This window comes from Mauremys reevesii, linkage group 1 (assembly GCF_016161935.1).
Source record: "Mauremys reevesii isolate NIE-2019 linkage group 1, ASM1616193v1, whole genome shotgun sequence".
Classification (NCBI taxonomy): domain Eukaryota; kingdom Metazoa; phylum Chordata; order Testudines; family Geoemydidae; genus Mauremys; species Mauremys reevesii.
Window position 1 is genome coordinate 331,688,039 of NC_052623.1, and position 27,081 is coordinate 331,715,119.

A 27,081-nucleotide genomic window follows, 5' to 3' on the forward strand; every position below is an offset into this window, starting at 1 on the left:
GGAGGGAGCTTGCTGGCAGCAGCTGCTGTCTGAACTTGCTTATCTACTTAAAAAGTCAATCTACTTAAAGTGGGGTCAGCGTACTTAAAGGGCAATGCGCATCTCTCTTTCATACACTCGGTGTATGTCTCTCTCTCTCGCTCACACACTCACACACCCCCATGTGTGTGTCTGTCTCTCTGCCATGCTGTCTCCTCCCTCCATTCGTGCTGTGTTGTAGAGTGTGAGGCTACATTAATAACCGTGTGTTAACCCTTGAGGGCTCAGCCGAATGCTAGTTCATCATTTAACCGTAATGCATTCCCCAGGAAATATCCCACCCTCAGACTCCACCACCTCAACCAAGGTTCACAATCCTCATTGCTGTGTACAGTGTTAAATTGTTTTTAAAACTTTTATACTGTGTGTGTGTGTGTGTGTGTGTAAATAGTCTTCTGTTTGGCGAATTTTTTTTCCTGGAACCTAACCCCACCTATTTACATTAATTCTTATGGGGAAATGCGATTCACTTAATGTTGTTTCGCTTAAAGTAGCATTTTTCAGGAACACAACTACAACGTGAAGCGAGGGATTACTGTAGATGCTCCATTTTGCTACTGCATGTCTACACTAACAACTGCTTTTCAATGCACAGGTTAATGGATCAGTAGCTCTTTCTGATTTGTGGCACTAGAGTGAAAATGACCAGTGTTTTGAGATTTATCTGAGTAAGGGCAGTGTCTGGATTGATTAACATATTTTCTTCTGGCTCAGCTTGTCACACAATAGTTTGCTCCTGTATCATCATCTCATACAAAGTGAACTTCTGCTTCTTAGTACATCAGTATTGCACGTACCAAGGCAAGTTGAGCTACTAATACAGACCTCATAAACTTCTCTACAAACAATGGGAAAGTTATTGATCTCCAAAAAGTAAAAAAATAATAATGCCTTAAACTGAACAGATACCATATTTAGTAAGTTCTGTAACAATTACAGTTTCTGCAATCACTGGCTGTCACAGATTGATGTTGCTTAAATAGTAGAGGACAAGATGTTTAAATTCAAGTAAGTGAATGGCTATCAGTGAAATATTACTGCCTCAATTCACTATGCATACTAGTAATGAAAAGGAAACCAATTTAAAAATAACAGAATATTAGTAATGCCACCAAATGGGGTGTTATGTAAATGATCCACTTTAGTACCTGAAAGAATGTTTGTATTTATTTATTTGCCTTTCAATTTAGGCTTTAGGCTTTTGGACAATTATTTAAGGTACAATCATTTGCTTACAGTGTTACTAGACAAAAGCTAAGAACCCTAAAAGCCCTGTGGGTTTGATATCAACATTGCAAGAGGGATCTTATGTTAGCACAGGAGTGAACAAACTTTTTGGCCTAAGGGCCATATCTGGAAATAGAAATTATATGGTGGGCCATGAATGCTCACAAAATTTGGGTTGGGGTGTAGGAGGGTATGAGGGTTCTGCTTGGGGATGCGGGCTCGGGTGGGGCTAGGGAAGAGAAGTTTGGGGTGTAGGAGGGTGCTCCAGGCTGGGACCGAGGGGTTCAGAGGGCAGGGGGAGGATCAGGGCTGGGGCAGGAGGTTGGGGTGTGGGGAGAGGCTCAGGAATGCAGGCTCCAGGTGGCACTTACCTCAAGCAACTCCCGGAAGCAGCAACATGTCCCTTTTCCGGCTCCTACATGGAGATGCGGCCAGGCGGCTCTGCACGCTGCGGTTCCCAGCCAATGGGAGCTGGAGGGGTGGTGCTTAGGGTGGGGATAGCATGCAGAGCAGAGACCCCTGGCTGCCCCTACACGTGAGAGGAAGGGCGGCATGCCGCTGCTTCCAGGAGCTGTGTTTAGGTTGTTAGGTTTTCAGATCAGGGAATATGTTATGTTATGTGAGCTAGATCATTTTTCCTATATACAAGGGGAATGGGAAACTGTTTATGTTTTAAAGTAGAATATCTTTTCATCAGAGAAGGGACACAAGTAAGAGAGTTGACATGTCTGTTGAAAAATAACTACATTTTTATTTTACAGGTCGGTTGGTTGCTTCTTTGTAAATTAATAGAAGTGTGTCCAGCCACTCTATGTAACATAGTTCCTCAGGATGTTGGAAAGGATTGGGAAGTACTTGGTGTTCATCAGTAAGTACATAAATTTTACAAACAAATATTGTATGCGAAATGTCTCTTAGAGTTCTTCTAGAAGAAGAAAGTAGGAGAAAAATGTGTTTTCTAACACATTAAGTAATTGTTCTAGATTAACTTTTTAATTTGGTTATTACAATTTTATCATATAGTAATGCAGAGTAAAAAAAAATGCACTAGAGTTCCATCATAAGATTTAGGTGAAGATTGAAAGGTTGTTTGGAACAGAATCTAATGGACAGAAAGTAGGACAGCAAAGAGGAAAAAATACTTGTATAAAAAGATTTTTTGGAAGGTGAACCAGTAAATTGCTGTATCATTGATTGCCATTCTCATATTAGAAAACCTCTTTGAAATTAACTTGGTCCAGGATTATATGAGGAGCCTATATAGTGATCAGTCTGTTGTTTGTGTCGAGTATGTTGCTTAGTAGGTAGGCTAACACAGTATGTGTTAAACCAGCTGGAGTTGTTAAGTATTTTTCACTCCTAAATATGATGCTTTACTATTCGAATCCTGGAAGGCTTAAAAGCATGAACTGTCACTAGGGTCTCATTTGGCAGGATGTGGAAAGGTCTCTTGGCTGGCCAAAGGCAAATGAAGGGATTTCAGAACCATTCTGACAATATGGGGGCAAACATTTTAGAAGGAAGGTGATATTATAATGTTTGCTAGGTCTTCAAATTGATTTATTCTTCTCACCAGCATTACCTCCATTTTGCCCGGGTTTGTCGTCAGCAAACTACTGCATCCGAGCACTGATCTCATTTAGGTACTATGACAGCCAGGTGATCCCATTCTTAGCATTCAGACTGAAAGAACTATAGTTCTGAGACATCTACATGCTGTTGGCAGATTAGGGCATTTTATGAACTCATCTAGCAGTTACACATATCTTAAGTTGGGAAGAGGATAAAGTTTTGTGGAATTCCACAAGTGAGAACTTGGAAGGTAGAAGTGCAGTCACCTCATGGTAGAGTTTGAGAGGAAGGATCTCTGCCACCTCATGGAGTTTCTATCAGTCTTGCTAGCTCTTTAAGATGGAACAGCAGCATCTCAAGATTTAAGCTGTCAACTGCAGCCAAGTGATGCAGTAATATGGGTAGGGAGGTATGTTCCTCATCTATAGTTAAGAAAAGATAGTATCAGAGGGGTAGCCGTGTTAGTCTGGATCTGTAAAAGCAACAAAGAATCCTGTGGCACCTTATAGACTAACAGACGTTCTGCAGCATGAGCTTTCGTGGGTGAATACCCACTTCTTCAGATGCAAGTGGTAGAAATTTCCAGGGGCAGGTTTATATATGCAAGCAAGAAGCAAGCTAGAGATAACGAGGTTAGTTCAATCAGGGAGGATGAGGCCCTGTTCTAGCAGTTGAGGTGTGAAAACCAAGGGAGGAGAAACTGGTTCTGTAAGAAAAGATAGTTCACTAGTGTGGTCAAATCTGTAACTGGGAAGGTCCAATGTCACAGGTCAGGTGAGCGCTCTTTCCAATCTTCCCCATTTCTTTTCTCAAAAAGGGGTACCAGGTTGTAGTTGGTAAGATCAGTTGTATCAAACTATAATTTATTATGCAATGGCTGGACTATAATTTTATATGGTAGATGATAGATTGTTTATATAGTTAATCGTAGGTGCCGACTCTGTGGGTGCCCTGCGGCTGGAGCACGCATGGGGAAAAAAATAGTGGGTGCTCAGTACCCACCATCTACAGCTGTTCGTGGCGCTGCCGATCAGCTGTTTGATGGCTGTGGAAGAGGCTTGTGGGAGGGCAGAGAGCGGGGAGCAGGGACAGGAAGAGGTGGAGTGAGGGAGGGACTTCAGGGAAGGAGGCGGAGTGGGAGTGGGAAGAGGCAGAGCGAGAACAGGGCATTGGAGGAAGGGGAGCAGTGGAGTAAATACTGTCATTTGTTCTTGGATTCCAGAAAGCTGATTCCTATTCTCGTGATCTAGTCACACAAGCGTTCCAAGGGTCCACATAATAATGACAATAGAAGCAAAGCTTCTATCTAGACACAATCTGTTTCTCAGCATGAGCAGTAGGGCATGCTGCTGACAACACCAAACATTATTTCTTACCACTATAAATACTTTGGCAAATTCTGCACAGTCCTATCTGAAAGCATGACTAGCAAAACTAGTATTTGGTAAGGAGGTAAGCCTAGCAAGCCTAGCATCTTTTCTCGTCAGTGCCGAAGACAGAGCAAATCAGTTGTTATATTTAGAGCTCTTGGTAGGAGTGTCTGGTATGTACAGTAGTGCTGTTGCATTGCATCAGCTGCCTGACGGTTGCAGAGGGGCAGTATGCAAGTAGGCTAGAGATAAAAAACATAATTTATATACAGTTGATTTGTACTGTAAGATGATACGCCTTTGTGTATTTTTGGAAAACAGAAATTTTAAGTTAGAAATATTGACATAGATTGTTAGTGCTCTGGGGCAGAGACTGTCTTTTTACTCTGTGTTTGTACAGCACTTAGCACAATGGGTCCTGATCCATTATAAGGTCTGATACTTGCTACAGTATGACAAATGAATAATTATAATTAATTTTACTAATTGGTTCACAACACTTTCTGGCTCAACCAAGGTTTATTAACTGTTACAAAAAACAATGTAGCAAATGAAGTAACTTTTCACATCTTGACTGATACGTTGATAAGTAGTTTATATAACAACTCTCAAAAAAAGAAAAAATAAGGAACTTCTCTCAGCATATCTGCTCATAAAACTTTTGCCAGAGCTTTTGTAATCTTTGACAATAAGTTGGTCATACAGTAAATGAGGTGAAAGTGTTTAACTTCCTCTCTTTCAATTACTTTTGAGATGGGAGGATGTGTGAAGAATTTCTTTGTGCATTGCTCAATCTTTTGATCTTAATAACCATGCCCCATTCTGTGTTTGTTTTGTGCGGCACTATACTGAACCAACTCATGTCTTTAGAATGTAGGTACTTCAGAGCTGAGATTTATTGTTTGGCACTGCTCACCTGCTGTGAAATGTCCAGAACACACAGGGGCAAACCTAATTTCCATTTCCCTTCCTGAACTAGAGCTGGTGAGGGTCTGCTTTGCAAAGGACGGGGTTGGATTTCAGGAGGCTAAGCAGAATCATATGGGCCAACTCTGGGTTCTCCTTGCATTCAAGGTGTGGACAAGGGAGAAATTGGACAAAAGGATCTGTCTTTCCTCCACAATGGGGTGCATTAGGGATGTTCAGGACTATGGTACTACAGGCACTGGGTTGAAGTATCCTCTGGGACGTCTGTGGCGCTCCTCTACAAGTTTGAAGGGAGATTTTCTTTCCTTCCTTCCAACCATCTCTCCAGCATTCAGCCCAACTAAGAATTTGTCTGAGGTCTCTGCCCCAGTGTAAAAGAGCTGTATAAGTCCTTATGCCCCTCTTAAGCCCGACAGAAGAGATCAATGAATAATATTGCAAGTGCAGTGTGACATCTTTTCTCATGAATATCAAGACTATCTTTAACTGAATCTTGATTTCCACTGTTAAGAATGGCCCAAATAGTGCACTTGATCCAAGTCTAAATTTCTGTATCCATAGGTTATGCAATGGTCACCTGGAGCCTATAAGGGCCCGGTTTTTACTGGATTTGTGATGGGTCAAGACAGTATCTCAGTTCACTGCAAATTGGTACACAGATCCAATATATATAGTAGTTGCTTTCAGATGTATGCCACTGACATAGAACATAGGCAAGCTAGAAATTTCACTTTATAAATAACACTACTACACATATTACTTTGCTGTGTGGTATGGAGGGTTGTAAACTGTGGCTGAAGACACCCCGAACTTATGAGGCAGTACCTGCTCTGCTGCTAGCTCATCCTTGGCTCCTAGACATTGCAGTACCACTCTGTTGGATTGGGACTCTTTGGCTCAAAGAGATGGGTCTGGAGAAAGGGGCAGGAAAAGCTGGGAACCAGATAATCTCCCCCAGCATATTCCTCTGGGACCCTGTGATTTCCAGGGAAAAATATGTCCAGAAGTCACTGTGGGTTGAACCATGCTGCAAATCATACTATGGTGAGGGAGAGGGAAGACCAGCGAGCTGTGCACAGGCCTTGGGACTCCATGCCGGTATGCCTGTCCTCCACGGAGTCTAAAGATGTATATTGGGGGACCATTTGTTCTAGGCAGAGTGGTGAACTCCTTTCTCCTAGGTGGGACAGTTGTGAGGGAACTCAAATTTGTGAGGAAAATTTGTTTTTTCCTCAGTTGCTCTGCAGGTAAACCTAGCAGCATGTGGCCTATTATCTTCCTTGGTAAAATGTCTTTTATGTATATATTGGTATGACTTGCATCCCTTTTTTCTTTTTACCATTTTACTCCCATAGGGCCAAATTCTGCTCTCATGCATATACGTCCCCATTGACTTCAATGGGAATTGTGTATGTGTATCTAATGGCAGAAGTTGTTCCTTAGCAGTTAGTGATTTACAAGGATCTTTTTATCTCATTCCATTTTTGTTGTATACTTGTCTATCATTACATCTCTCTTTTTTTCTTTTTTTAAAAGGTGTACAGTCTCAATAAACAAAGTATAATATATAAAAATAAAATATCAAAAACTAGTTATGGTCATTGATGGCTTAAAAAGCCAAACTGACAAAGGTATAAAATGTCTTTGAGTCAGAGCTAAAAATGGCTTTAAAAAGTTTTCCCTAGGTTAAAAAATTCTATTTCTTCAAGCAAGTGTTTGCTGTATATCTGTATTTGGTATACTTTGAACTAACATTTGATTAGTCTTAATATTTTTTTTCTATTTTAGGCATATCCTTAAAATGCTTGCTATCCACAACACAAACAGAAACCTCTTGATAATAGGACTCAAGGCACTAAATCTACTACTCTCTTCAGGTAGTATGCATTTTACTTTCCTAATTGGTATGATATTTTTAATTGTAGACTATAATATAAAATGGGTTATTCAACACATTGGGCCTGATTCTTCTCTGCCATGCACCTCTGTGCAAAGTAGGAGTAAATGCTACAAAATTGTAATGGTAGTATTTTGCACTTGCTTTGCACAGGTGTATATAACTCCACTGGCTGCAAGGCAATGGAGAATACAGACTTTCATTTTTGTTCAGAACCATTAGCATAGTAGCAGATGCTTGCTGAGTAGTTAAGTAATTTTTCTTACTAAATGGAAGGGCAAGTTTAACTGATTCTGACATCTTTCCATTTGTAATAGCTAGTATTTCTGAAAAGATCAGAATCTCTCGGAGACACAGTAATTTCTATCATTCTGCTCACTAACGACCAGATCCTGCTACATCCTGAGAGCTTCCTGTGAGATGCTGAACTCTTTGAACTCCCACTGAAATTAATGGGTATCCCCAAGGGTTATATTCTGCCACCCTTACTCTCACTGAGTAATATTTTACTGTACATATACAGTAGAACCTCAATTTTATGAACACCTCTCTTACAAATAGTCTGTTATAGGAACCATTTTTCCCAATGAAAAAAATCACATAATGAAAGTGACATTGTTGATGAACAAGTCAACATCCCTTCACGTTCTGGTGTCTTCCATGCATTGGAAATAACTTTTCAGTGGTTTGAAGAACAAGAAGAAAGCAATGCAATGCATCATACTGCAAGTTAGGCACCATACCTACTGTAATTTTGAGATGTTCAGTTTTATGCGTTTTTCAATTTTATGAATTCCTCAATCCCCAATTAGTTCATAAATTAGAGGTTCCACTGTAGTGAGGACTATGGGCTTGAGCCAAAGCCTTTTGATGCCAGTGGGAGTCAATCCATTGAGTTTAACAAGTTTTAGGTCAGGCCCTATTTGCAGACCAAGGTACTACTCAATATGAACAATAATGGCAAAATATGGCCATTAATGAATGACTACTGCTAGTAGTTTTCCCTCCATCTCATAGGTCACAATGCTCCTAAGCTATCAACTAGTTATTCTATCATAGGGTATTTCTTACTGATACTGTTCCTCCCAGTGATACAGTAGATGTAATTGATTAATCAAACTTTACCCTTATATAATGTGTATGTATACTTTAATTATACTCCAGTTAGAACGCCTGGCCAAGGAGAATGCAGAGCTGTAGGACTATATATTCTATATATACTATAGGTTCTAAATAGAACAGAATAGCTGCAACTGAAATACTATGCATAATGAATCATACTTTTCATTAACACAACCTTGAAAAATTGTCATGAAAATATATTAGTCCAACAAAAAATACACCCTTCCCATGAAAATGATTATCATGAAAGAACCTAATGATATTTTACTCATCCATTAGAAAAATTACTTGCCATAGGTGAGTGGTTGCGTGGAGTTTTGCAAGGCTGTTTTAACCCTGGCCTTCTGATGAGTTGTTTTACATGATCACCTATTTACTAGACACTTCCACCAATAGACAGAGTTTATCATAGGCTTTTAAAGAATCCATGTTAATTTAAAACAAAATGGGTTCAAGACGTAGAAAATGCCATTAGCATTTTTTATTCTTTATAATACAAGCAGTTGGCCTGATGCTTCAGTCCTTATACAGGCAATGGTTCCGCTGGGAGTTTTGCCTGCATAGAAACTGAAGGATTGGGCCTAGTGACATCAGGTGACTCTGGGAAACCCACATTTGCTGTACCAACACATGGATTTGACCCATTGTAGTGAAGAACAAAACTAGCACTTTTAAAGACAGTATGAAATAATTTGTAATCAAGTACTGTGCTTCAGATAGAAATGATCAATGTAGCTTAGTACAGAATGTAATCACTTCTCATTTTCTTTTCTGCTGTATAGCTATAATTACAATTATGCTCTTGGACGAAGAGACAGATGTATTTTTGTTGGTATTTGATGCTATGCAAACCTTCCCAAACAATGAAGAAATCCAGCAATATGGTTGTAAAACTTTGCACATGCTTTTTGAGAAAGGTATTTATATTTTGCAAAGTTTATCAAGATGAAATGATTTGGGAATAAACTAAAGATGACTACCTGGCTGCAAAAATACATGCTATGAGTTCTGAACTGTGTTATATTTTTATATAAGTAAAGAAAGGATCACACCTCAGTTGAAAGTTGGGTTTTGTATTGATTCACCCAATCAAGATCATACAAGAAAATACTCCATCGACTTTAGTGCTGCTAAAAAGATGAAAGTCAGTACAATGTCCATGTGTAAATGTTTTCAGTTCAGAATAGTTGTGATTCTGATTATTTATGTTTCTGAAATTGCAAAAGGTTTGAAGACTTTCACATTTACTATATAATCATTTATTTTAATGTGTTCAAAAAAGAAAATCTTTATGTACTGAAAACCTGCAAAATAGTTTTTACTTTCCATAGCTGGTTTTGATAGATCGTGATATTATTAAAGCAGGTCTTGAATCAAAATGAAGCATCTTGTTTTAAAGTTAATTTTGAGAAATGCAACACCTTTACTGAGCCCACAACTATTTTTGCTCACAGGGTCGGCCCACAACATTTTGGCATCTGAGGCGGGGAGATCAAATGACACCTCCTCGCTTGGGCCAAAACTTTGAAAGGTCTCAATTCTGCCTTCTTCCTGTTCTATTCCTATCATGATACTGCTCTGCTACCTACCCTAATAAAGGAGAACTAACAACTTAAAATGCCTTGTTCAAAAATTTTAAGTAACACTTGACTTTCAAACGCCTGAACAGCAAATGTAACTTCTCTTATCGGCGTAGTAAACACTGGCATTTTTATCTGTTTGAATAATCAAAGTGGTGCTTTCCATGCCTTCTTGGTTGCAGAGATTTGAACTGCTTCCTGAAGGTCCACTGTCTGGGCCAGTTCATACTCGATTGAGATGGTTGCAAGGCCAACAGGCCTCTCCTGTGTTGTTGTGGAGCGTAAATGTGTTTTTTACACATGTGTTCTTCTTTGTGCACATATATTCCAGAATAGTCGTTGGAGTTGATCCTGCTGAAATGTATCTTGAAAGGGCTTACAGTTCATCCCCCAGATCACTCGCATCAATATCACGCATGTCATCATGTGTCAACACTGTGTCTAGTGCCCTGCATTGCTGGTGTAGGTCTTCTTCAGGTATAGTGAGGAGTTTTGGAATGTCATACAACATCCCAAATATACTGCTGTGTTCCTTGAGCTACATGAAATGTTCTTCAACTGACTGTATTGCACAATCTAGCACCTGGTTAAAGAATTCAACTTTGAATTCTTGTTTGGGACCTCTTAGGGGATTATCCCATGACTCGTAATCAAAATGTCTTCTTCAGTGACTTGTATTCTTGAATGGGTGGGAAAATAGCTTCAGTGTGAAGTTCCTCTGCCAACTTCGGTGCACTGTTCAGAACGTTTTGAAATCCCTCATCTGACGGGTAAGACTGTAGGTCTGACTTTGCTTTGTCCAGTTGGTCCATTGCTCCAGATATATCAAGGTCAACGCCTTAGAGTCTCTTGCTTACAACATTTATTTCAAACAGTATGTCATGCCACAACACTAAGCCACACAGAAATTTGAAGTTATGTATGTTTCTGGTGATTCCATTTTCCTCTGCCACTGTTCTCCCATGAACAGTTCCTGTCATAGGATTATCCTCCATATTGGCAAGTATGGCATCATCTATCTTCCCAATTTGGTGTTTGATAGGCTTTATCGCCTTCACTCGACTTTCCCATCGTGTGGCACTCAGGGGTTTCAGTATCAGAGAGGATATTCCCAGATGTTGCTTCAAAATCTGCCATCGCTGAGTTGATGCAGAGAGAAATACATAGATGCTTTGAATTACATTAAAAAATTCAGCAGCCTCACTAGAAGCTGAGGCTGCATCACTGACCACCAAGTTCAATGAATGAGAACTGCTTGGGACAAAAAAAGCTTGAGGGTTTAACTCGGATCCGTGCCTGCACTCCTCTGTTCTTTTCTCGCATGTTGGCACCATTATCGTAGCCCTGACCTCTCATGTCAGCTATCGCAATTCCCGTATCATCCATCTTTTTAAGAAGCACATTTGTCATACCAGCTCCTGTAGTATCATCAATGTCAATACATTCTAGAAAATGCTGTCTGACAGTCACCATTGCCGGGACATTGTCACTAGGTTCTGTTGGTATAAAATGCACCATTAAAGTCATTTGTTCCATATAGCTGATGTCAGGTGTGCAGTCCAGAATAACAGAGTAATATCTTACTGACTTCAGATTTGCCACAATCTTCTTCTATTTGACTTTTGTTGCCAGTAACTATGTGATCTCATTTTGAATGTTTTTTCCAAGGTAGTGGTGTGTGTACATTTCTTGGGTTGTGACTCTTCTTAGGTGCTCCTGGAGTACAGCATCAAACTCATCCATCAGCTCCACCATTTTAAGGGAGTTTCCATTGTTTGGCACATACAGCTGATCTGAAGTGCCACACAGTGCTAGGTTTTGGATAGCAAGCATTCTCACAATGGCAATGAGTCTTTTCAGAACATTTTGCCAGTAGAGACTCTGAGGCAATGTTCTCTTGATGCTGATCATCTATGGTGGCCTTTAACCAAAGTCTCATCTCAAGCTCTTTCCACCTATGGAATGCTCTCTGGTGATTTGCTGCCTTCTCATGGCATGTCAGATTTCTAGCCAGATTTTTCCAGTCCGTTGTTCCTGTAGAATCCGATGTAGCTGGAACATTAGACTGGAAGAGTTTGCAACAAAAACAGTATGCAGCATTCTGGGTTTTTGAGTACATAAGCCATGGCCTCTCCACTTTGTCACCATTGGGGATTTCACGCCAGTAATGTGTTGGATGCAAACTTCTATTTTCATTGCCTTTGAGGAACATGAAGTTTTTCACTTGCTGTGGCCCATGCAGTACAAGGAAGTCCCTCAGGCTACTGCTCAAGTGGGTTCACAGTCCTGGATCATCTAGACTTAAGGAACTAAACTCAGCAGCAGCTGTTTCTTGCGCCTCCACCACACTCTTCTCTGATCTACACTTTTCTTCAGGAATGTGCATGGTTACATCCGTTTGAGATGGAGATATGGATGCTGCAGTAGCTGCCAGGTCACCTGCACTCTGACTAACTGGAAGATCAGGCATCTCCTCACCACTCACATCCTCACTGGGGCTGGAAGGCTCACTGTGAAGATTTGTGTCTATGTATCTCAGGAGAGCTCCTTCCTGCTTGGATAGAAAAGCTTCCTTTGCTTGCTTTCTTTTTCTGTATGCTGCTAGAGCAGGATCAGGAAGAGGTGGGGCTGGGGCGGAGCAGGAGTGGGGGAAGAGCCGGAGCAGGGGCTGGAGCAGCACGCAGCTGCGCAGGGGACCAGGAAATTTGATGCCCCAAGTTTCCTGGTGCCCTACACAGCTGCGTACTTTGCGTATGGGTAAGGACGGCCCGGCATAAGAGGCTTCTCCTCCTCTCTCCCTGCAGCTCCTGCTGCTTTCTATTCCCTCACCCTTTTTCCTGCCTGCCTGTTATGTCTCTTGTACCCTCCTTCCTTCAGCACAGCACTCCACTATCTCTGTGCATCTAGAGCAGAGAGAGAATACATATGCACCAGCAGCAGACACAATTTTCTACACTCTGGGTCCGAGTGGCTCCCCCACAAGTCTGGCACCTGAGGCGACCGCCTCTGTTCACCTCATAGTAAGGCCAGCCCTGTCTGCTCAACACCTATAAACAAATCTTCACTCCTCTGCTTCTGCCAGAACATATATAAAAATATCAGACAATTATTATTCCTCTCTCCACCATTCATATGTCACTGTCTTCTAAACTAATAGGGACAATGACTATATTTTCACATGTTCCTGTACAAATCTAGCACAATAATATCTCAATTTTGATCATGGTCTCTGGTGACAAGGAAGTATAAATTTTAAATTAATATTAATGTCATACATGCTGTATTAATGTAATATATGTAATTATTTCAATTTTTTTCTTGGATTTGATCATGTTCTTTATAATTACTATTATATTTGTTTGGACAAAATTCTTTGCTCCTTTATCAAACAAAACTCCCACTGAATTTTGTTATCAATTCAATGTGGGAAAAAATAAGTGACTGATAGGATTTGGCCACATGAACAAATAGACTGTAATAGTGCAAACCACATGCTCCATTCGTTTGATATGCTGCTGCTGACAATTTTGTGTTAGAATTAATGTTTTCTTGCACTTTTACTCATTTAAATTGGATTATCCATTTATACAGATATAATGTCCTAAAACAACAACCAACATTTTAATGCAATGTCCACTGGTAAGAAGCTCTAGGACATAATTAATACACTATATTCCCAGATATGCTTAATACATGACATGGACAATGGCAAAGGCCTACAAAACTAGTAACAGATATGACATTATACCAGTACTCAGTCTAAAAAATAAATGGAATGTGTCATGTCCACACAACTTTAGGGTTTGATCCTCTTTGTAAATACTTTTATTTTCTATTAGAGCTCACCGCTATAAAACCCTATCGTGGCATTGATTTTTAAGCAGTCTTCGTCACTGGTTTTAATAGTGTTCTGCTTAAAATTCAATGATATGAAATAACTCCTAATTTTAATGTATGAAGGAAATTACCAGTCCTTACACTGCATCTCAACCATATGCTAAAAGAGAAACTGATCAAATTTGTTAATACATTTATGTCTACAGTACCACTTATGTCGGCAACATTTATGTCTCTCAGGAGGGTGGGTTTTTATGCCGATAGGAGAGCTCTCTCCTGTTGGCATCTTCCCCCCCCACACACACACTGCAGTGGTGCAGCTGCTGCTACAGCTTGACCTTAAGATCTTTTACTTATGTAAGCAACAGAGCAGTCAATTGATAGAAAACAGGTGTTATGGTTCCCATTTCTTTTGTTATTGTATCATAAAGGTGCTAGACCAAAGGAAGACAATGCTGACAAGTCTTAAATTATTGAAAGGATTTTGGTGTCTAGGATGCAAAAGGAATAAAATAAATATCAGAAAACTTTGTAAAAAAATGTTTTTAATTAATACCAAGCTGTACAAATATATTATTTCCTTAAAACATACTACAGCTCTGTTTGCTTTTCAATTTAGTTCCAGAAGAGCAGCTGATTGAATTTGTTGAAAGCAAAGATCACATGATCATACTGAATGTGTTAAAACAGTTTCAAGAAAAAGAAGACGTTGTACTTCCGGCACTTTATTCCTTACATTCATTAGCTGGTCCATGTAAGTGCATTACTGTAGCATTTGGGTCTATCAGTCTTTTCAAGTCACTCACACTAGGACATTCAGTTCTGAGATGCTCTCTGTAGTGCTTCATGAATTCCCTGAGTAGTTCAAAGCCATAGGCATTGGTGCACTGGATGGCTTTTGGCATCTGAGGAGGTCCGGTGTAGGTGGCTGAGCAAATCTGCTTTTGCAGAAGGCGGGAGACTGGAATGTGAGAGCAGCCTTAAATCCCTCTGTGCCCACCCAGTCCTGGACAGCTGTTGGCACTTCACAGGCTTAGAACTGCTCGATTGTGCCATTATTTAAGATCCACTCTATTTTTGTTCTTCTTTGGGTGGAAACTTTCAATAGCCTTTTTTGTATATTTGGGCTACTCGTATTTATTATTTGTGAAGTGTATAGAATACTGTTTGTTGAATACAAGTTTAGTTTGTCATAACTGAGAAATCAAAAAAGTAAGCGCTTGAAAAATAAAGGAGGTTTCTCAGCTGCTAAGATTGACATTAATTAAACATTGTGGTTATTGAAACAGAATATGTGGCCTCCTTTTACTCTGAAGTAAGCTGCTTCAGAATTCTTACCAGCTCAGCTGGACCCTCCCGCCTTGTGGAGTCCCAGAGCTTGGACTCCAGCCCAAGCACGAATGTCTACATAGCTATTTTGCAGCCCTGCAGCCCAAGCCCAAGGCTGCTGATCCTGGCCAGCTGGGGGTATTTAATTGCTAGTTAAACATACTCTGACTTTAATAGAGGTGGACCTGCTTTTTTGTCCCCATTTCTATTAGAAGATGATCTGTTCAGCCTCTTTCACTAATCATTAATAAGAATTTTTTATTATTGTTTGCTATATACTACTTCCACTTTAAACTAGGTGTAAAAATTTGTAATTAAAACCTGCACTTTGGCACATCATTCAAAAAGCCAGAAGCATACCTTAGCAGAACACTTCTAAGCATTCTCTATCTATTGAATGGGCAGAGCTAACAGCCAAAATAAGTGATGTTAACTTGCCTACAAAAAGAAGAGGAGATTAGAATTACAATAGTTAGAGCAGGGCATTACGGGTCAACATTTCTGGGTTGTATTCCAGGCCCTGCCACTGAACTGATGTACTGTATATCCTTGAGCTAATCACTTAAATACTGTATACTTCTGTTTACTCGTCTGTAAAATGTGCAAAGAAATATTTACCTACCTGTTTACAGATTAATTAATATTTGTAAAGCACCTGGAGATCTCTTTATGAAAGGTGCTATATAAGTAAAAGGGGTCATTTCTGTTAAATGGCTAAATATATAATGGAAGCAGATCAGTAACAATTCACACTGTAAGTGACTCTAAGTTGAAGTAAAACAGCATTTGTAAGTATAGGTTTTAGTTAATATCTTTCATTGTGGAAATAAGCAGAAATAATAAAAAATTGTCACAATGGCTAAAACCAAGGTATATATCCAGTTTTTGAAATACATGTATGTATTCAAACCCTATCATTTAATTTTTCTTATTTAAGAAGCATAACAATGTTTTTTTACTTTAGCCAGCAATGTTGAAGTGTTCATGTCTGGAAATGTTAGATGTTACAATGTCATAGTGGAAACGATGAAAACATTCCCTAACAGTGAACCAATTCAGGAAGTGAGTTGCTGTTTGTTGCACAAGCTTACACTGAGTAAGTTCATGAAATAGTATTTTATACTGAAATTTTTCATTGTTTGCTTACTTCTTTAACAGCTGACAGTGTTGCTAGTGACAAAATTGCACCACCAGTTAACTTTTAGAATAGAACTAGATTAATGTTTTATATCTAGCCAGACAAATAAAGAATGTATTTGTATTGTGGTAGCTCCTGAGGCCCTAGTCATGTAGACATGATGCTGTACCAATACAGAACAAAAAGACAGCCTCTTCCCTGAAAATCTTAGTTTAAGTACAAGCCAAGAGAGAGGAGAGAAATACAACAAACAAACAGGAGAAGCACAAGGCAACAATGACACCTATGTGTGCATAGTATCAAAGACTTCTTTTTATAGTTATTACGGCATGGAAGATATTTCCTTCTAGGATTTCATATTTGAGGTGCTGATGTTGAGTACCTGAGAAACAACTGATGGTTCTATATTTTCCTTGTAGAAAGTGTCCTCTGGGATCTCATTTATCCTCCTTATAGTGCTCCCAAAGATCCACATCACAATAACCCTCACTCTGGCCAAGGAAAGTTGGACATGGTTGCTTTTGGATTGTAGAAATGCTTCCGTGTTGACTGGGGTTAATTTAAGAGCAAAACAAGGTGCTCCTCCACCCTCACAACGGACATCGTGTTATGCTCTATAGTCTTTGCAGCCCCTGCTTGCCTGAGAAGTTTAGGACCTGGATTTGAATCTCCTGAATTGTACGGCTGCTTCTAGAGTGTCAGTCTGACCTGTTGATATTTTACTTTTGGTTATGCCTGGTATAACTCACAGTCAAGTTAAATCTTGCTCTGTCTTATCTATAATTTTTATGTTTAAATTAGAATAATGGTGAAAGCTTGCAAATTCAATAGCTTATGTCAATTGTGACAAGACAGGTTTCAGAGTTGTAGCTGTGTTAGTCAGTATCAGCAAAAATAATGAGGAGTACTTGTGGCACCATAGAGACTAACGAATTTATTTGGGCATAAGCTTTCGTGGGCTAAAACCCACTTCATCAGATGCATGGATTGGAAAATACAGGTAAGGCAACTCCCATCTTTTCATGTACTATGTATATATGTCTTCCTACTGTATTTTCCACTCCATGCATCTGATGAAGTGGGTTTTAGCCCATGAAAGCTTATGCCTGAATAATTTTGTTAGTCTCTAAGGTGTGACAAGATAGAATCACCACTTTTGTTGGTCTGAAGATGATCTGGTAATTTAAAGGCATTTACAGTACAAAATATGTTCATTATGTGTCACATTCATACTTTTCTCTTTTAGATGAGCCTCTAGAGAGAGGCTCTCAAATTGTTTTATACCTAAGCACCTGAATGCCTGTAAGCTACATAAAGAAATGCAGCAAGAAACAGCTATTTAACAGAACAGGGCACCACTACATATCCATTTACTAGGGGAATTAAGTTAGACATTTCAGAATGATGCAGATGTGTTTAAGTGCTTTTTTGAATTTGAGCCATAGAGCTCAATCGTGCAAGATGCTGATCCTGTTTATCTCCTATTGAAAGCAATAGAAATTTGAGGGTGCTCAACCCCTTGCAGGATCAACTCTATAGTGAGTTGGAGTAAGCAAGGCTAGCTTCCTGTTGTGTGTCAGAAAAGCACTATCAGACCACAAGTGGTATGCTCTTCAGTTTTGCATTTCATCTGAAAGGCTAGAGAAAACCGTTATTCCTTTTAAAACTTTGATATTTTTTTTCTGTCACATTGGTAGAGTGATTCAACTCTTTCTTAATTAAGAATTACTAAACAAAATTAAATATCAGATACAATAGATGTAACTAGCAGAATATGTTTAATGAAGTAGGTACTCCTAAAATAAGATTTACATGTAGTATTTATTTTCCTTGGGAAGGATAGGGAAATTTGTTTGTTCTTTGCAGTATTCCTTACTTTGAACCTAGGGCAGGAAATGCTGTACATACCATAGTAAATGTTTCTTTTTAGAGATGCTCATTATATATACAGCAAAGATATTTATCTTCCTACTGTTTCAAAATGTGTAAACTCTTTTTTTATAAACTTTTTTTTTAAATATAATTAGAAGCTTTTGCTAATCCTGATCTATTTTGTGTGGCAAGATCTCTATTTCAGAATATAGGTCAAAATAGTTAAATAGCTTTCCTTACAGGGTCAGTCAAGTGTCAGTGCAGAAATCAAAGTTCAGGTCTGTACTTTGGTCAGGGTATGTCTACACTGGAAACTTCAAAGCACTGCCACGGGAATGCTCCCACGACAGCGCTTTGAAGTGCGAGTGTGGTCACACGCGAGCACTGAGAGACAGCTCTCCCAGCGCTCCTGGTAATCCATCTCCACGAGGGGATTAGCTCTGAGCACCGGGAGCACGGCTCCCAGCGTGCGGAGCCCATCTACACTAGCGCTTTAAAGCGCTCAGACTTGCTGTTACCACCCCCCTGAACCAGCAAGTTAGAGCACTGTAAAATATAAGTGTAGACAAGCCCATAGTCATTTGAAGGCAGGAATAGCTTGGAAATAATGCAGTGGCTGCAAACTCTGCCTTTTGACAGAGGTGAGCACTTCATTTTGCTCTTCATTAACACCTTCTGTAGCTGCCTAAAGGAATGGTGTTTATAGGCGCTAGAGTAACATCAAGCAAGTCTCATCTGAAGGTAGGTAAAATCCTCTTTGAAGGAGTCAGTGGAATATAGAGGATCCCCATGGGTCCTTCCTACATGAATGAAGAGGAGAAACCAAAGAACCCAGTTCCCCGTTTTTCTTATTTTTGGCCAGTTGTCCTCATTTCACAATGCAATTTACTTACTATGTCAAACAAATTAACTGCCTCATCTGCTGTTTTTCTTCAAGCACAGTATGTATGTCCTATGCATGTGGATATAACTATATTGTCTCTGTATATAAATATAGATCTAGCTAGATATATTCAGATAAAATTATAATCTTTTTAGGAAAATTTTTCAACATCCTGGTATTAAATGAGGTACACGAAGTCATTGTGAAGGCTGTTATAAGATACTCTGCAAATGCAAAGTTACAGGCTGCAGCACTCGGTTGTTTAGCTCTCCTCAGTAAGTAAATTCCTTCCTAATTACCTAAATAAAATGATTGATAGACAAACGTTTGTTTCCATAGTTGGTGTGCTAGTGTAATTTCCTGTGGTTTCATAATTCTTCTGTATTTTGTCACTAGTAGATTTCAAACATGAATAGGGGTTAACAAGGCTAGGTATGCAACAGTGTTTTATCCTGCTCACCTGTTAGAGCTCATTGTTTTGTTGTAGCATGCCAGTATCTACTAGTTAACCGCATCACCTACCCTCCGCTCAGTTGGTATAGTGTTTTGATGAGCACTAACATATCTATTCATAGGTTGCATACTGGATAATCCCTTCTTAGTTTAAAAACTATTGTGAGGGTAGTGAATATAGAAATTCTGAATCTAAGGTTGATGATTGGGTTGTGTATCTGCAAATACTGCTATGGCAGTTTACTTCTGTTTTCCAGCAGGGTGGTGTCTGTGTTCTAGAAATAACCTGGCAGTTTTGAGCTTTGTTTGAAGCTGCATTAAGGCCACAGTTTTCAAATGTGGGCGTCTGTTAGTTTGTTAGGGGTGTGATCCTGTAACCCCTTACAAGTGTGAATAATTGTCACACTGCAGTCAGTTGGGTTGCTCATGTGAATAAGGGTACCAAAGGTGTAGCAGATAGCAGAACTGGGCCTACTTTGTGTAACCTTTAGTACCATGTTGGCAACCATTCATTTTCATAAGTACTGAAATTCACTGACAATTTAAAACCACATTTTATTTTACTCTTGCCCAATACTTCTCTTAGCTATTTCAGTGTACCCTTCTTTTCCTAATGACAGAAGAGTGCTGGAAGATCACAGTAACTCTGTGATGAATGGCATTGTACAAGTGTCGAAGGGTCATGTTTTAACATCTGCAGTATTCTTTATGTGAACATGAAAATAAATGTGTGCATGCATTTTAAAATTAGAAATATGGCCTGAGATATAACTACATTTAATTTAACACCCTCTTGTCTGTAAAGAACTTTTAAAATATTTTCATAATGTCAAAGAAAATGGAAAAAAAATCTGTTGCAGAACTTGAATCAGAAGTTTTTATCTTTCCTAGAAGGGACTGGCTTATATCACCTTTCTTTGGTAAAATCAGCTTTGGCAAAATCTGATTTAGCCGCATAGGCAGAGATGAGCACCCACGTAACTCGGAGCGAGAACAAGTCCTAAATCTTTTATTTTCACAATAAGGATTATCATTTTATTTTCAAGCGGAAACAATATTTTTAAACCAAGACTTTGAGGAAAGAAAAGAAGAGGAAGAGGGAGAAAAATTATATTGGCTGGAAGCATGCTATAAAGCATTAAAATTGCACCGAAAAAACACAGATGTACAGGTGAGAATTTTGGCGGGAGAGTGTGTGTGTGTGTGTGTGTGTAAATAAAAAAAAAGTAAATGAACAAGTGAAGGTGTTTAGCAAAGTAATTTTAGTACATTTGAGAGAATTATGGTCTGTAGAAATAAAGGTTGGGTTTTGCTTAATTATTAATAATGGCTTCTCATGATAGAAGTGCATGTAGCCCCACTCTTTTTCACAGACAGGCTCTTACCACCTGTTAGAGGGTGCCATGATTTAGAGAAGCAAGGGAACTCAAGATTGTTAATAAATACCTTATCACACAAAATAAATAAATAGATAAATAAAACCCAACAGGCTGTAAAACAGCATGTTCATTCAGTTATAATATCTTCTGTTGTGTCCATCAGATTATACCTTTTATGAGAGTGAGACCCACTTGGGAAGAATAATCTTCCCTTGGCAAACGGAAACAATTTAAATATTCCCCCAAATCAGTAGGTGAATCTTGACTAACAAACTATTTATTTATAGTAAAGGGAAGTTTGAAGAAAGAGAAATGTATCCTATTTGTGATCATAATTATTCGCTGACATGACACTGAAAATGATTTATTCTAGCCTACACTGTCTGGTCAGTCATGGTCAGCATAGTGTTAGCTAACTCAGTTCTTCACATTCATGTTTGAACACAATAACATTTTCTCCGATAGATAAACTCTTGATGATTGGACTGGAGTTAGGAATTAATGCTTGTCACTTCTCCATTAGTTCATCTCCTCAGTGGGGTGGTCTCTGTCACTTCTTCAGATCATGCATATGTAGTCAGTAAGGGTATAATTCACATGTGATACAGAGGACCAATGCAAGGCCTTGTCGGAGGCTGAAGTGTGGGCCAGGATCTTACCCTGTAGCCTTCATACCACAATATAAGAGAACAGAAATATAAGTGTTTATAAATTTTTAACCTAAGAGCCACGAGTCTCTGAAAAAAAGAATGAGACACACATAGCTTGTATGGTCAATGTCTGTTCTTCGAGTGATTGCTCATGTGCATTCCACAATAGGAGGTGTGAGTGCTGGCCACATGCACCAGTGCCAGAAGTTTTTCCCTTAGCAGTACCCGTAGGGGAGTACCCCTAGCAACTCCTGGAGTGGCGCTGCCATGGCATAGTTCCCCCCACCCTCAGTTCCTTCTTGCTGCCAGTGAAGGTGCCTCAGAACTGCTTTGCTCCAGCTCTGCTGTAGCTTTTGCTCTTGGACTTCATTTAGTTCATAGTTTAGTTAGTACCTGTAGTTAAAAATTTAAAAAAAAAGAATAAGTTTAGTTAGAATAGTTAAGTGTGCCTGGGTTGGGGCATGCGACACTTGCAAATAGCCTATGCCCGTGAGTGATCTGCATGCAGACTGTTCACGCTGTCTGGAGGAAACCCACCTCAACAATCGCTGCAGGATTTGCAGATCCGTCAAGCCTTGGACCAAGAAGGAGCAGGACATGTGGCGCCAAGACATTTTGATAATCGGCCCTGACCCTGACACCGTTGTGCCACTCCGAATCGGAACCAAGCACCGCGGCATCAGTGTGCAGCGAGCCATTGGTGCCGTGCAGTGAGCCATTGGTGCCATCCAGCAGTCAGCACCGCTCCCTGTCCACGGGATGCTCAAAAAAGGCAAAGAGGAGGTTGTCTTTGCCACGACACCGGAGCAAGGCTTGGGGAGAGACTTGACGTGCCTTGAGCCAGCTCTCCATCCTCTTCGGCCTCCGACTCAAGTCGAGTGGAGTAGCCTGGTCCACTCTGAGCTGACCTCCCTGGGTGCCAGTGCCCACATTTGGGTGCCCTCCACACCAGAGGCCCTGCAGGTGGCTTGAGATGTTCTCTTTACCAGTACCAGTTGCACAGACACCAGTGTCTCCCCAGTCCAGAGGCAAGCCGCTGCTTGGACCCCCACAATCGCCACCTGGACAGTACCGCTCGCGGTCAAGGGAAGGTTCCTGACAACGTTCTCCGCTCAGTGACCGTCACACACACAGCCTGCACCAGTCCCCGTCGACCCCCACCAGGTTTGTCTGGCTGGGTGCCGAGCATCAGGGCTTCCAGGCACTGCTCTGCCTCGAGGGAACGTAGACCTTGCGATGAGAGCATGCGCTGCCGGGACCAGGACAGGCGGCACTGGAACTCGTTGTCTCTGAGAAGCTATTGTAGCCCTTTGAGATATGGACGCCGACGCCGCTCCTGCTTGTCGTCATGCTCAAGGCCCCCGCCATGGTACCACTCCCACAGCCCCAGGCATAGATCGCTGGAACCATGCGGTCGTGGATCCGCCCTCTCCTTCACGCCGAGATCACGGTCTCGTGCTCGGCACCATTCGCGACACCGCAACTTGTCCCCATCCTGGGATAACGGTAGATCGTATGCCAGCCCAGCCTCCCTTCAAAGTCAGCAGTCAGTGGGCCAGGCGAGTCAAGCGGGGCAGTCCGCTCTGATGGTGCCACAGCAGTTGCAGTGGCACTGGGCTCCCTGGCTAGCGCCATGGTACCAATGGGCCCCGTAGGCCCCAACGCAGCCCCCGGTGGTGGCTTGCTCGGTGGACAGAACCGTGGAAACACTGTTGGCTTCCCTCTCTCAACCTCCCAGAAAAGGGTCAGTGGAGCGCTCATCCCCAGTCCCGTGCTCAGAAGGGGACCAAATGGTGGGCCTAGCAGTACCGGTGAGGATGCAGAGCACCACAGCTCCATCCTCATCCTCCCCCAATGAGGCAATCACGGTTCCTCCTCCTCCTCCTCCTGTACCGCAGGAGAACACAAAAGCCCACCAAGAGTTGTTGAAAAGGGTGGCATCAAGTGTCAACCTTCAAGCGCAGGAGGTGGAGGAATCCTCTGACTCTCTCTTTGATATCCTCTCGGCTATGGCACTGACCAGGGTGGCTCTCCCACTCCATGAAGGGGTGGCAAAGATTTCAAATGCCCTGTGGCAAACCTTGGCTTCCTTGCCCCCCATTTCTAAGAAAACTGGAAGTATTTCGTGCCTGCCAAGGGGCACGAGTATCTATATACCCACCCCACCCCCAACTCCTTAGTGGTCAAGGCAGTCAACCATAAGGAGCGTCAAGGCCAACCCGCTTCTACCTCTAAGAATAAGGACTTGAGTCTTGACATATTCGGTAGAAAGATTTATTCATCCTTGAGTTTCCAACTGAGGGTAGCGAACCACCAAGCCGTGCTGGGCAGATATGACTTCAACGTGTGGTGCTCAGTGCCCAAATTTTCAGATTCCCTTCCGCAGCTTGATTAAAAAGGAGTTTAAGGCTCTGGTTGAGAAGGGCACAGCCGCCGCTAGGGCGGCCCTTCAGGCAGCATCAGATGCCGCAGATACGGCTGTGACATCTGTGGCCTCTGCAGTGTCCATGAGGAGAGCGTCATGGCTCCTGTTGATCCTGTACCTCCAGATCACAGGTACAGGATCACGTAACACTCCTCCTGTCCACATGCGCCATGCTGGGGCTGCTGGTAAACACCACCAAATCCACACTGGTACCGGTGCAACGCATAGAATTTATTGGTGCAGTTCTGGACATGACATCGGCCAGAGCCTCCCTCCCACTGGACAGATTCAAAACCCTGAGGGAGCGGCTCTCCAACTGGATCATTTCATGTATCCGGACTTGTTACGACCTGGTGGGAGTTCCCCCGCCGCCAGTAGTGAGGGCACAGTCGACAAGAGCGCAAGCCTTGTCAGCTGCCTTTCTGGCTCACATCCCTATTCAGGACATTTGCAGGGCTGCCACGTGGCCATCGGTCCACATGTTCATCTTGCATTACGCGATCGTCTCCCAAACTAGGGAGGACGCTGGGTTCGGCAGGGCGGTGCTCCGTCCTGAGTGTCTGAACTCCTACACACCTCCAACAGATATAGTTTGGAATCACCTATTGTGGAATGCACATGAGCAATCACTTGAAGAAAAGACAGTTACCTCTTCCGTAACTGGTCTTCAAGATGTGTTGCTCATGTCTATTCCACATCCTGCCCTCCTTTCCCTCTATCGGAGTTTTCTGTCAAGAAGGAACTGAGGGTGGGGGGAGTGCGCAGCGCTTTATACTGCACCATCGTGGTGCCACTCCAGGGGTCGCTAAGGGTGCTCCCCTACGGGTACTGCTAAGGGAAAAACTTCCGGCACCAGTGCACGTGGTGAGCACGTACATTGGGGTGGTCACGAGGTTTCCCCATGACAACCGCCAGAGTGTACCTCCAGCTTCTGGGTCACATGTACATGGCTCATCACGCCAGGCTCAGGGTGAGGCCCCTTCAGCTCTGGTTGGCCTCTGCATTCTCCCAGTCCAGAGACAGGATGGACAAAGTCCTCACGGTACCTGAACCTGTGCTAGCCTCCTTCTGTTGGTGGTCTGCCCCGGGGAACATGGTCCAAGGAGTTCCGTTCAGGGGCCAGCCTGACTGTGGAGCTGATGTCTGATGCGTCAGACTTGGGGTGGGGAGCCCATGTGGGAAACCTCCAGACCCAAGGTCTGTGGTCAGTGTAGGAACTAGCCCTGCACATAAATGTCAAGGAGCTCAGGGCAGTCGGTCTAGCCTGTGTGGCTTTTTGCCTGGACCTGGCAGGCAGGATAGTCAGGGTTCTCACGGACAACACGGTCTTGATGTTCTACATCAGCAGGCAAGGCGGGACCCCCCCCCCCCGCCCTCTGCCACAAAGCCCTCAAGCTGTGGAACTTCTGTATAGCCCATGATATCACCCTGGAAGCCCACCACTTACTGGGTGCCTGGGACTCTCAGGCAGATCGGCTGAGCCAGGACTTTTCCTCTCAGCATGAATGGTTGCTGCACGCAAAGGTGGTGCACAGGATCTTCCGCATGTGGGGCACTCCCCAAGTGGACCTCTTTGCGACCAGGCAGAATCACCGGTGTCCCTGTTTCTGCTCCGGGGGAGTGGGGGGGAAGGGCATGGGTGTGATCTCTGATGCCTTCCTTCTGTCTTGGTCCGGTCAGCTTCTGTATGCCTATCCCCTGTTTCCACTGATCGGCAAGGTCTTGGAAAAGGTTGCAAAAGGCTTGGACCACCTCTTTCCTTATGTTAGGCCTCCAGTCCCACAGTGGGACCTGAACTTGGTACTGGCCAAGGTGATGGGACCGCTATTTGAACCGCTTGCTACATGCTTCTGGTCCCACCTCGCCACAAAGAAAGTTACTTTCCATGAGATCATGTCTGCTTGGTGGGTCTCCAAGCGCCGGACTCTGACCTCCGAACCCCCGTACATGGTGTTCCATAAGGACAAGGTCCAGCTCTGACCACATCTCTCGCTCCGACCGCATCCCTTGTTCCTCCCCAAGGTGGTCTCCGCCTATCATATGGGCCAGGACATTTTCCTGCCGATGCTCTGTCCCAAGCCCCACACGTCCAGTGAGGAGTGCCACCTCCACATGCTAGATGTAAGACGGGCTCTAGCCTTTTACCTGGAGCGAATGAAACTGTTCAGGAAATCTTCGCAGCTGTTCATTGCCACGGCTGAATGCATGAAAGGTTGGTTAATCTCCACCTAGCAGCTCTCCAACCGGATCATTTCATGTATCCGGACTTGTTACGACCTGGTGGGAGTTCCCCCGCCGCCAGTAGTGAGGGCACAGTCGACAAGAGCGCAAGCCTTGTCAGCTGCCTTTCTGGCTCACATCCCTATTCAGGACATTTGCAGGGCTGCCACATGGCCATCGGTCCACATGTTCATCTTGCATTACGCGATCGTCTCCCAAACTAGGGAGGACGCTGGGTTCGGCAGGGCGGTGCTCCGTCCTGAGTGTCTGTGAACTCCTACACACCTCCAACAGATATAGTTTGGAATCACCTATTGTGGAATGCACATGAGCAATCACTTGAAGAAGAAAAGACAGTTACCTTTTCCGTAACTGGTCTTCAAGATGTGTTGCTCATGTCTATTCCACATCCTGCCCTCCTTTCCCTCTGTCGGAGTTGTCTGTCAAGAAGGAACTGAGCGTGGGGGGAGTGCGCAGCGCTTTATACCGCACCATGGTGGTGCCACTCCAGGGGTCGCTAAGGGTGCTCCCCTACGGGTACTGCTAAGGGAAAAACTTCCGGCACCAGTGCACGTGATGAGCACGTACACCTATTGTGGAATGGACATGAACAACACATCTCAAAGAACACCAGTTACAACAGAGTGGCAAAAATAGTGGAACTATTTTTAAAATGTTTATTAAAATAATTTGTAGCTGTTTTAAATTGTATTTGTTTTTAAAGTATTTTATTTTGCTCTTGTTTTAAATTCAGGAGGCTGCTTGTTGGGCTTTGAACAATCTGTTTATGTACCAATGCAACCTTCATGAGAAAATTGGAGATGAAGATAAACAGTCAGTAGTAATAACTTGAATTATATGTTGGGGAGCACAGAGATTCAAAACTAATTGTTAGGTCACTTGGGTTAATTAATTATGGTACTTTGTTTCCCTTTTGTTGCTTTCTAATTCATCAAACAGCACAGGGCCAGCAGCGATACCTGGGGGAGGGATGCTGCCTGAAGACACTCAGCTTGTTGCTGTTCCCAAAAGATTAGGGGTGGGGGAGGAGCTTCAACCACCTGGTAGCTTGGGAGAAAAAGATGAGGAATAAGCCCCCAAATTAGATGGAAAGCTGAGGTGTCAGGGGCACTACTGGAATCAGGGAGGAGAAGCTGGACT

The 27,081-nt window shown here is 42.3% G+C and overlaps 1 protein-coding gene across 2 annotated transcripts in view; it reads left to right on the plus strand.

Annotated features, from left to right (window-relative positions):
• LRRK2 (leucine rich repeat kinase 2) overlaps window positions 1–27,081 on the plus strand; it is a 105,947-nt gene that overhangs the window by 5,174 nt on the left and 73,692 nt on the right. For both annotated transcript variants that reach the window (XM_039516218.1, XM_039516211.1), the window contains 8 exons: window positions 2,028–2,134; window positions 6,924–7,012; window positions 8,937–9,071; window positions 14,191–14,325; window positions 15,865–15,996; window positions 18,949–19,068; window positions 20,293–20,417; window positions 26,675–26,754. In XM_039516218.1, coding sequence (XP_039372152.1) covers window positions 6,937–7,012; window positions 8,937–9,071; window positions 14,191–14,325; window positions 15,865–15,996; window positions 18,949–19,068; window positions 20,293–20,417; window positions 26,675–26,754 — 803 coding nt within the window. In that variant the 5' untranslated portion in view covers window positions 2,028–2,134; window positions 6,924–6,936. The remainder of the gene's footprint in view (window positions 1–2,027; window positions 2,135–6,923; window positions 7,013–8,936; window positions 9,072–14,190; window positions 14,326–15,864; window positions 15,997–18,948; window positions 19,069–20,292; window positions 20,418–26,674; window positions 26,755–27,081) is intronic.